We start from the raw sequence: 12045 nt of genomic DNA, 5'->3' as shown, positions 1-12045 counted from the left end.
TATTACCTTTTATACATCCTCTCATCTTTTATGAAGAGTTAATGATTATATTTTTGTATTCCTATCTTCTATTTTATTTTATTCCTATTTCTAGAACTCAAACGATCAAGTGGGATTAAAAATATTTGTTATGTATGCGGAACCCAACTTTTATCTACTCAGAGTATGAAAAGGCACATGAGAACTCAACATAATATTGCTGAATCTTTAAAATACAGATTAAGATGCCTTGAACCCTTTTGTAGTTTTCAATGTAATAGATTGGATATTGGTTGTATATTTAATAGATTGGATTGGATATTGGCTTCGACATCATTTGGAAAGCAAACATGATTTACAGCAAGAAGTCCTAAAATTTGAGAACATGCAAGATTTGTGGAGATTGTTAAAATATTTAGTAGTGTTTAGGGTAAATCATTTTGTAAAATGTTTTTACATGAAGTTTTATTTTAAATCACTGTATACATGTATTTTGTTTTTCTGTCTCACTCGAATCCACATAAGATGCTCTTGCTCACACTCATTAGTATCGCCCTATGTCGAGTTGTCGAGTGAAAAGATCTTACTCATATAATAATAAATATAGGGATGCAAAATCTCACTGAATCTTTCTGAATTCCTCACATTTCAAAAAATTACTCACCTTTTATATTACACCCCTTTTACTATTTTTTTTTCTCAGAGTTTTACAAATGAAAAAATTCTGAAGAGAGTGATTCCACTGCTAGGTGGATTAAGGCATGTGGTACAAAAAATCAAAGAAATGGTACACCTATTTATTTTTATTGCAATAGAAGTGGAATGAGAAGAGTACTTGATGCTGGTAAAAGGAAACGAGCCATGAAGTCACAGGGTTCTTGTAAAATAGACGCTTCTTGCACATCTGCAATTATTCTCAAACATGTGGCAGAGGGCATCAAAATAAAATATTTTAAGACTTACTATGATCATGACAAAAAATTGGCTCACATTCCCTTATCTACAGATGATAAAAATATGATTGCTTCTCAGTTAATACAAGGTGAAAATACCTAGATTTATTGTATACAGTTTTAATTATTGTGTTTTTAGGAGTTTCCCACACTGAGATATTAAAAAAAATAAGACAGAGTGTTAATATTAACTTCGAAAGAATACATTTGACGACTAAGCACGATATTCACAGTATCATGCAATCATATAATTTGCATGATACAGCTATAAGGCATCAAAATGACTCGCACAGTGTAGATTTGTGGGTGAATCAAGTACAATCCAGCAATGAAAATTGCATTTTATTGTACGAAAAACAAGGAGAACATCATCCTAGCTTTTGTTTAAAAAATGAAGACTTTTTATTGGGTTTAATGACTAACTGTCAAGGCGAGATGTTAAAAAAGTTTGGAAGTGGAGGCATCGTATGCATGGATGCTATACATGGAACAAACCCATATAATTTTAAGCTAGTTTCAATTTTGGTGGTGGATGATTTTGGGGAAAGCTTTCCAGTTGCATACTTATTTTCAAATAGGGAAGATTATGTAGTTTTAAAATATTTTGTAACTGCTGTAAAAGAATCTGTTAGGACTGTTAGGGCTGCATCATTTATGAGTCATGATGCAGAACAGTATTTTACAGCTTGGCGCTCGGTAATGGATACTGTTGAAACCAAAAAACTTGTATGCATGTGGCATGTTGACAGAGCGTGGAGATCGAAAGTAATAGCCATAAAAGACAAATCTAAACAAGCTCAAGTAAATATATTTAAAAAAATTCACTACACAAATTTAACCACAATTTTTGTTTTGAAGGTATATAAAATGTTATGCACCTTAAGACAAGAACCAGATTTCACCAAGTTTAATGAATATTTAATAGGATTTATGAACGTATTATCAAAAAATCCAGATTTAAGAATATTTAAGGTCTATTTTGAGAAAGAGTATGTACCTAGATGTTTAGTATGGGCTGCTTGTTTTCGAGAAGGAGCAGGAATTAATACAAATATGTATCTTGAGTCCATGCATAAAGTTTTAAAATATATCTACTTGAAAGGTATCTTATTTTTTTATTGTTTGAAACTTGAATAAAATAAGTAATGGATATTAATGCTAATTTTAGGTGTTGCTTGTAGAAGATTGTATAAAACGGTGCATGTTCTATTACAATATGTAAAGGACAAACAATTTGAAAGAATTATCAAGTTGGAAAAATCAAGTCACTACAAAAATAAGCAGGATCAACAGAAGCCATATCAATGCAATAAATTCCACAAATATGATGGTTTCTACTTGTGAAAATGGGTGGATTATAACATCTAAAGACATCCCATATCTTGTGACAGAGAATAAGCTTAACGAAGGTCATACATGTAAATTGAAATGCTCATCATGCCTATTCTGTGTTCACATGTATACATGTAATTGTATGGTTTTTGTTATAAATTATAATATGTGCAAACATATTCATAAGATATGCATAAATATGCCAGGACAAAGCACATTTGTAGATGAAAACCATAATGAAGAACTAACATATCATAAATCACCATTAAAAAATCCAAACATAAGTAACATTGACAATAAAATTAGAGAGAATATTAATTATCTTCAATGTTTTGACTGGAGGAATATCACAGATCCCCATATAAAAAATAAAATAAACAGTTTTCTTCTCTCTGCTGTAAAACTAGCTGATATAAAAAGTGATGCAAGATTTACCTTATCTCCAAAAAAAGCCGGTCCAGCGAATAAAAAAATTGTAGCTCAGAATCGGTAAGTTTAATTAAACCCGCAGTTCGTCTGTAAATTGGTAAACAAATGTTTCAGATTTTTTTCTACAAAAAAAAAGAAGACATCTACTCATCGACTGGCGAAACCAAACCTACAGGAGAAAAAAGATATACAGGCGCAGTTGGAAAACATTTTGTAAGAGTGTTGGATATATATTTGTTTTTAATATAATACATGATATAAATGTAATTAGTGGTCATTATTTCATCAAGCGCATAGTAATTCTCTTTTTAAAATGTTAATTTATGAAGCATTGATCCTCAATCAACGCTTGAAATGAAAAAAAGTTCAAAAATATAAACTAAAAAAATATAAAAATACGAAAAAAAAGTATTTTTTTTATTCCCAACCATATGCTCTTAAAATATTTGTATCTACTGAATTTTAAAACACCCCGTATAGGTATACAGTGCGTGTATACTGACCACTGTATAAACAGTATTCTACATAATATTGCATATTAATATTTTTGATATAATAATAAAGTAAATAACATAAAGTTTAAATTGATGTTATTACTGCTTTTTTCGAAAAAATATTTAATTTCAACAATTGTCTATATTATTATGATTATTGTTTAACAATTTTAACATATTAAAATAACATTTATTAACTATACAAAATAAAGATACGTTATATTATTTAAAAAAATCTATTTTTGTAAATCATTAAACGCAATGTAAAAAAATCCATTATAATATGCATGTCCAACCAAGCGAAAAGCGTTAAAATGATATCCGGAGGTTTAAATTTCCCGCGCGTACTTCTCGGACCAATACAGTTACAGTTACACATATTATCATGGATCATTCCGGCGTTTTGATTGGCGTGCTGAGTTCTGCCGCCAGATGCTCGTCTGAAAGATTCGCTAACCTTCGATTCGTCTCCAGAGATGTCGTGCTATGTCCGCTTGGTTCACTGCGATGATACGGGAATGCCGAAGAACAACTGATTTTCGCGGCGTTGCCAATTTCATTACATTATTGTAATGAAGCTTGACCGATACTCCATTGATGTATTAGTCAAGCTTCTAGAGCTTGCAAAATATTTATTAAATAATTCAGAATCAGCCAAATTATGAGGTTTTCAGAATCTGGGTTATATATAATATTTAATGTTAAGCAGTGGACCAAATATTTTACCGATTTTTGTCTTTTAAAATATGAGTTTTTCCTTGTATTATGGCATGCTTTGTAAACTTTCTTAGAACTAATATTGAAAGAGATTATCGGTTTTATAATTTAAATATGTTTAATGTGCCTTATCCCTAAATTTATTTAATAATTTTATGTTTTCTGTGATCCAAGGCAAAAATGGAAACTTTTAATTTTTTCAAGCACTGGCGCCAATTTGTCAATTAGATACTTAGTAATGTTTGAACGAAATATGTCAAGTTTATTATTAATACTATTTAATAGATAGATTGAATCTCACGATAGTTGATTAGCGGCCAGTTCAAGCTCCATTTCAACAGTATATTGTTATAACATTATAACTGTTAAAAGTCTTTTAGGGCGTTGTAACTAGTATTTACTTTTGAAATTGTAAAATTTTCTTAGAGAAATCAAGGTAGGATGACACATCGCATTGGTTCTATCACGGCCGGTCATTAATAGCCGATTCAACGTTGCCACGTCTAACAAATAGTTCTTATACTATTTAAAATATATAAATAAGACGAAATTCTAACTAAAGAAAAAATATTAAACTAACTAACAGAACAATAGCAATATACCCAGATTTATTTATATTAATTTTGATTTGTAAAATTGCATAAACAAGGCAGTGATCAAAAATGGCTGCAGAAATAGAAATAAATTCATTAATAATAAACTGTAAATTCCTTGTTAGTAATGATTAGGTCTAAAATCTAAAAGACTGTTATTGTTGAAAATATTTGAATTATTATGAAATATAATATTTTCATTCGATATTTTCTCCTGCGAATCTTATTTTAGTTTTCTACAGAAAAAGTTACGTCTATACTTTTCTAAGAAATAATACCCACAAATATATATAAAAACTAAAATATATATATATAAAAAATAATACTTCACAAATGGCTATTAATATTTAGATTCATTTCAGTGTCAAATGTACCTTCTGCCATAATTTCCAAACAAATTAATTTTAGTTTTGTCTGAAAAAATCACTTTGATCCAATCTTCACCAGCCCGGCTCTGATGTGTTTTTGCGAATTTTAATCTGACCTTTTTATTTCTCCCGCCTTTTAGTATTTTTTTAATTACAATACATCTAAGCAGTCCCACTTTTGTCAGTGTGCCTAAAATAGTACGTTTATAAATTTGAACGAATTTTTTTTTACGTAAATCACGTATAATAACGTAAATCAACAACTGCAGCATTTGTTTTTCATGTTTGTGACTTTTCTTTCACTAACTGTACCTGTTTTTCCCGCGAAGCTTTTCTTAAATTCTATTACCTGATAACACTTCTAAGTATATCTTATAGCGTTTTAGCACCCTAGCGATGGTGATAATACTGACTGTACAATATTAAAGAAATGGAACACAAAACAAAGCGTATCACGATTTGCTACAATTGGACCGAGCACTTATTAAAAAGTGATATTTCTCAGGTTTATCATAAATAATGATCAATTATTATATATAATTCTCTTTACTAAGAGGCGAAATTTGACTGGCTTTAAACCTCTCACTATCTATCTGACTCGCCCAACTTGAGGCAGCAGGTCAAATACCACAGCAACGTTTAAAACTCACGTAGAGTAGGCAGTTAATTAAGGTATAAGTAGTAAAGTAAGGAAACGGCCGTAATATGGCAATTACCGCGAACGATAGGTACAAGATGGGGTCTTAAACCCCATGTTCTCCAGTGGCTTTATACTGCAGTCACATGACCGAGGATCTCATACGGATCCGTGGTGTGGTGGCCAGCCGTATTGATGGTCATCAAGGCCCAAAAGCTGACTATACTACAAAGACTGGTATATTTGGGAATTACTGGAGTCATGAAAACAACACCTGCGTAACCACTAGATATTCTTCATGGGCTACCGGACCTCCCAGTCTGGATTGACAGGGACGATATGGCCGCGCATAAAAGGATGAAGGATAGCGGAGAGTGGCGCAATTTTCACTTAGGACAAGACCATATGACGATTGCTCTCCGGATGTGTGAAACAAACACAGGGAAATCCTTTCCGCTAGGAAACCACACCACAGTTTTACAAGCGGAAGTATTTGCTATACTTTAAGTAGCAAACAAACAAGAATCATTAAAAAGTAACGGGGGGACAAGGCAATCAAGAAACCCAAGGCTAGCTCAGCGCTGGAGTGGCCTGAGAAGGAAAACTTTTGGAGCAACGACTCTCCAACTGGAAAATCTTTAAGATCTGGACTGGGACAACGTGCAAGCCTTTATGAAAAGGACGGGCTCTTACTACTACTGCTACTACATATATAATCCTTGAATTAAAAATATTAATTATATAACATGCTATATGAAAACATACTTATGTTTCTTCATTGCACCCACTGCATCGTTTGGCCATAAACAACTTTAAATGTAATTACTATGCCCAATTTTATTCTTATATTGTAGAGCTTAAAATTTTATATTTCACCTTATTTTTCATTCTAAATAACAGTTAAGACGGGTCATGCCTTGTTCTAAAGATCTCGATTTTTGCCAAATGTTAATATAGATAGAAAATAGCAATATCAAAATTAGATTTTTGAATGAAAGAAGCATTGACATATTAGACTGATCGAAGTACGCCCATGGCCACAGGGCTGTCAGCGGGTACCCCGATATACGTCCTAGGATCCTCGTAAGTAACCCAAGAAGAGAACCCGCGGTTGCGGCGGTCTCCTATCTTTGGCCATAATGCCGCCGCCGCCTGCCGCTGTCAACCGTATACGATGTTACCTTAAGACCAGATAGAGAGCCTGCGACACTTTTCTGCATACGCATATTTTCTCTTTCTGCTTCTTCTTGACTCGACGAAGCAGCTCCACTGCTGCTTGCTGCTGCTGTTGCTAAAATCGATTTACATCTTCGGTTCTCTCCTTTGCCTTTCGCATATGTATAAACGGGCGCGCGGTAGCGAAACTTTCCTTTTTACCTTTTTGCCTTTATTTGTTTATTTATTGGCGGCATGAGGTTGAAATTCAATGAGTTTGCTCTTTCTTGGTTTGGTTCAGTTCTAGGAAGTGATTGCTTACCTCTGGGATCTGTCTTTGTTTCGGTTCGCAATGAGAGTACTTTCAAAGCCAGTAAAATTTACTCACTGGATTAGATCAGATCGAGAAATTCTAGAGGATTTAAAGCTCAACATAATAATATGATTAAATTAAGTGAAAAATTAAAAGCTATAGACCTAAATTACATTTCCTTTACATTTCTATAATTTTATGTAATAGAACTACTTTTCTTCATCACTTTTTTGTTTTAAAAAAAACTCCATTTAATAAAACACAATAATTACACAGTAGTGAATTTTTTACGGCAAACCAGTGTTTTCTCTAATTTTATTGTTTTTTAACGTTCTTAAAGTGCAACTTCTTGTATTTATATTTTTGCATAAATATTTAGATTTTTGGAGGTACTATTCTTGTACCATTCCTTACTGATTGGATATGTATGTCAAGAAATTCAGGCAAGAAATGGCCGATTACAGGCAGGTTTGAATCATCACCTGTTCAGCAGATGTCTATTATTGCAAAATTTGGGGTGGGTTTAATAGATTAGTTCCAGTATTCAAAAATATACAGTGTCAGGCAATGCTACTACTAAATCAGAATCTAGATTATCAAAACAAATTACAATTAAATATACGTTCTCATGCAGTATGCGGAAGTTTTTAGGAAAGTGTAATCTACTGCCTCATGAAATCCTCTTGCTCAAACTCTTCGTATTTGGATTAAATGACATCTTTAAGTATTTTTTTAAGTGCCAATATATTTTAATTACATTTTGGAATCATAAAATTGCTAATTTTCTGGAACTATTCAATAAGGCTCTAAGAAATGGTTTCCAAATATTTATAACCTTTTCTCCTTTTTTACTAATGGTAGTGATGTGTTTCTTCCACTTCATATGGTTAAATACCCTACAAGTCTTTACAATTCTTTTAGTTACATATTCTATTGGTTCTTTATAAAAATTACAGGCAACTGTTATTTGTCGTATTAGTCTTAGACAGATATTTGGTTCTTTACTTGAGCAGTAGAAGATCAAATGGTTTGTATATTGCGATACTTTAATTTCTGCAATAGTATTATTTCAAATACAAATATAAATTAAAAAATAGGGAGCTCAAGGTGATGTTTATTGAATGCTATTAAATTTTGATCTAAATTCTGAATTATTACGTTTAGGCGATTGTATATTATTGTCTTCAGAATAAGTCAAAATTTACATTTATATGTGTTCCTAAAAGTTTTGAAAATATTTAAAAGTCACACACCTATTACCAACCAGCTATATGATAACACTGGAAGTAAAATCTCCTAACAAAAATAACATTTACAAAGAACATAAACCATGAAATTAAATAAAAATAGAAATAAAAATAAAAATCAGTCAGTCATGAGATTTGAACTAATGCCTTTAACAGCTTTTATTATGGGTAAGTAAGTATTATACCGCTGCGAATAAAAGAAAATAAGCGTGAGACTAAGTAAGAATATTAAGATTATTAAAAATGAGGCCTGGTTCGAAGGTGAAAACATTATTTACGCATGCTTGGACAAGGCTCTTTTTGGCTCTAGTGATATCCATATTTTCAAGGAGGTTCTGTTTTTTACCTTTGTGGCACTGGTGGATAATCGACACATTTTCAGGAACCGAAAAATTGTGTCCTGTTGTTAAAATATGGGTAGCAAAAGCAGACTTGGTTTCTGTAATACTTGAATCCCTAAATTTATTTACAAGACTGAGGTGCTCTTGTACCCTACTTGACACTTTTCTTCCTGACTGTCCAATATAAACAGCAGAACAATCTGCACATTGTAGGCAATAAACAGCAGATTCAGAGAGAGGGTGTGGTTTATCGACAGTTCTTACTAAGTTCTGCTTAAGTGAATAAGTTATCTTAAAATCTATAATAACAAAAGGCTTAAAAATTTGGCTAGTTGTTGGGAAATGCCGCCAAAGTAGCTTAAACATATAGAGTTTTTAAAATTTTATTCAGTGTAATTTTTCGGAGGATAACATAGTTTGTACCGGTTATAAAATTTAAAGTAAAGCTTGTAGAATTTGTTTAAAGGGAAATTATTATTTAAAGCTATTATTTTAATTAGGGGCTTTGATAAAGGTAATTTAAAAAGGCGATAAAAAAGAGAATTAAAAGCAGCAAACTGCTTAAAATTTAGAAGATGTTTGCTTTGACATAAATTTATTAGCGAAAAATATGCTCTTTGTATAACTATGGACAATTGATCTATAAATCTCAATTTTGTCATTCAAATATCACTCGATGATTTTTATACTCTTCTACAACTGGAATGCTTACATTTGCCATTTTTATATTCATATGCTCGGCCGCCCACTCATTATTAGGATCAGGGAGGAAGAATGAAATATACTATTTTGTTTTATTAGGCTTCTATGTAGATGCTTATACATTGCTTGATTTCATAAAAATCGTGAAGCATTGACTGTTGTCAAAATATTGTGCCAGGTCGCACTCAGGTATATACCGGATCATATCCAGGTGTGAAAGAAAAATCCAAGGTCCTAGAATTGACTCCTGAGGCGCCCCTTTGCTTAGCGCAAGTCTTCTTGACATAGTTTGATTGATAATTGTACTTTGATCTATTTTGGTCAAATAATCTTTAAAATAATTTGCCGTTTTTGTATTAAAACCATAGTAAGAAATTTAAATACAAAGAAGCAAAGGTTCCAGGGTGTCAAATGCCTTACTGTAGTCAAACAGCACCAAGCCTGCTATTTTACCTTCATCAGCGGCTCGAACACATTGGACAGCGCAGTGGTAGTGCTAAAACCTTTTTTAAAACCTGATTGTCCTTTATAAAATAAGTCATTTTCATTAAAATAGTTAACTACTTCCGTGTAAATAATTTTGAAAAAACAGTCAAAAAACTTATTAGTCTCAAGTCACTGTAGTTTTTTAAACTGCTATAACTTTTAGGAATGGCACCATCAAGGCGGTTTTCCACTACGATGGAAATATTTTATTTGTAATAAGTTGAGAATATGCTGTAAGTAAGGTACAATAATCGGAAAGCAAAATTTCACTATTTGACCACTTAGCTGATTTGAGCATGCGGCGTTTGACTTCAAAGCAGAAATAGTCCTCGCAACGTCAGCATCCGTTATTACAGACAGACTGAAAGTGCTGGAGGTTGTTTTCTTTTCAAGATAAAAACTTACAGTTTAAGGATTTTCAAGGAGACACAAATGGCTTATTAACTCAACAAAAAAGAGATTAATCTTATCAGGAGATCTTTTAGTTTAATTTTCTTTAGTTTCAATATATTAAACATTTATGCTAAATTCTGATACATCAACCTCTAACCCTTGAAACAACTTTTTTATATCTCTTTTGAAATAAAACCTGTAAATTTTTGCAGCTTTCTTTTTCCTCATATTTCTCACTAAGAAAATCCACCGATTCACTCAGATCGTTAACTTCTCCCTGAAGTTCTCTCATCATACGGCACAACTCCATGTACTCATCATTTATCTTTGGAATGTTAAAAAAACTAACTGTACGTCTTCGCAAGCAGTCTTTTCCATCTTCAGTTTGTACAGCAGCATATGCCAAGTGAAAATATGCCTTATAAATAATTTACCTTTTAAATACACCGGAATGTATAGGCTTATCAGCACCCAAACAATTTTTTGTTGTTTATTTGTATTTAGATTAATGAGAAACGACACTATTTTCGCTTAAATTTCGGTGTTAATACACATAATACACATTAATTACAAAAAATATGTTTTGGTTTCGGAGATATTACTTTTATTTAGTCTCAAGCAGGCCAACGATCATTTATGTCTATGAGGCTAAAACAAACTATGGCTGTCCAAAACAATGCTTCAACAGGAATTTTATTACCGTCAATAAAAATATCAGATGATTGTTCAATTGATACTCTATTCTTTACACCTTTTAATAAAAGTGGAGACAAACCTAAGCCCTGTCGACTGCTCTTAGTTATTAATTTAAAGTCTGACTTTTTAGGCTTTCGAAGCTAAAAAAATATAAAATCTACAAGATTCGCTCTACCATTAATATCAATATATTTGTCATCGTATAGCAATCACGAAAATTTAACAACACCGCACAATAATGCAGATTATTAGAAAGAGAAAAAAAATAAAGTAAATAATTTGCTGGAAGAGTTCATCGATGATTAGGTTTTATGGGCCCGACCTGGCAATTTACATAATTTAATATGCTCGAACGCGTGGGCACCCTCGCTCGCTGGAACCATGAATTCGAATTATTAAACTTGAGTTAAGAGTTTTAGAAAAACATCTTCACATTGGTCTTATCTTTATTTTGCATCTCTAGCTTCACTAACTAGCAGCTAGGCTGCACAAATGCATCCGAGGTTTCTTGTCAAAGAGTAGTTAGTATGAAGTATTATCTATGAAAAAAACTTTTAAACAAAAGGAAAAAAAATTCTACCCATTATCATTTTTTAAATTTGATTTTCTTACCAACCCCCTTATGTCCTACAGCAAACGTTATTAAATATAAAATGAAGATAATTCAAAGTCTCTACAATTTATCTTTTGAGAGTAAAGCTGTATAACCAACGAGCTAAAGTTAGAGGTCACAAATCTCCAAAATAATTTGTCTTTTATCATTATTTTTTGTACCTTTAGAGATATATATACTTAAGTACAGTATATTTGGATTAATATTAGTTTAATTATCAATGGGCAATGACACATTTTCGTGTTTAAGCTTTCCGCATGTGGAACGATTGGCAAAAGCCAAAGGCCGCATAAAGTTTTTAAAATTTCAAATGTTAGATTGTCAGAAATGCCATTGATTCAAAAATTTTATTAGTTCGACTAAGACCTAATGCTAAGCTCACTGCTCGTCAGATATTCATGTCTTTTATTGCGTAATATAATTTTAGATAAAAATTTATGACTGGATCCGAAGGCGTTTTGTTTATTTTACCTTTAGTTATATAATGCTTTCATTTCAAAATAAACCACCCTTAATAAGTTCTTAAAAAAAAAGCACGCCAATCTAGATAAACAGGAGGACGTATAATTTTATATTTGAAAAAGTTCTGTCAATCGC

The 12045-nt window shown here is 32.0% G+C and overlaps 1 protein-coding gene across 1 annotated transcript; it reads left to right on the top strand.

Annotated features, from left to right (window-relative positions):
* The first annotated feature begins 710 nt into the window (after nucleotides 1-710).
* Nucleotides 711-2276, top strand: LOC126736144 (uncharacterized). The gene is made up of 4 exons (XM_050440373.1): nucleotides 711-1021; nucleotides 1072-1733; nucleotides 1791-2034; nucleotides 2101-2276. Exons 1-4 carry the CDS (start codon nucleotides 802-804, stop codon nucleotides 2274-2276), a joined length of 1302 nt encoding a protein of 433 aa, XP_050296330.1. The 5' UTR covers nucleotides 711-801.
* Nucleotides 2277-12045: the final 9769 nt, after the last annotated feature.

This window comes from Anthonomus grandis, chromosome 5 (genome assembly GCF_022605725.1).
Source record: "Anthonomus grandis grandis chromosome 5, icAntGran1.3, whole genome shotgun sequence".
Classification (NCBI taxonomy): Eukaryota; Metazoa; Arthropoda; class Insecta; order Coleoptera; family Curculionidae; genus Anthonomus; species Anthonomus grandis.
The sequence above is the reverse complement of the archived record's forward strand: the minus strand, read 5'-3'. Positions and strand labels throughout refer to the sequence as shown.

Coding starts and splice junctions, on each gene's coding strand:
- LOC126736144 (XM_050440373.1), top strand. CDS start 802: ATGAGAAGAGTACTTGATGCTGGTAAAAGGAAACGAGCCATGAAGTCA. Junction 1,022..1,071: donor TGCTTCTCAGTTAATACAAG/GTGAAAATACCT, acceptor TTGTGTTTTTAG/GAGTTTCCCACACTGAGATA. Junction 2,035..2,100: donor AAAATATATCTACTTGAAAG/GTATCTTATTTT, acceptor TGCTAATTTTAG/GTGTTGCTTGTAGAAGATTG.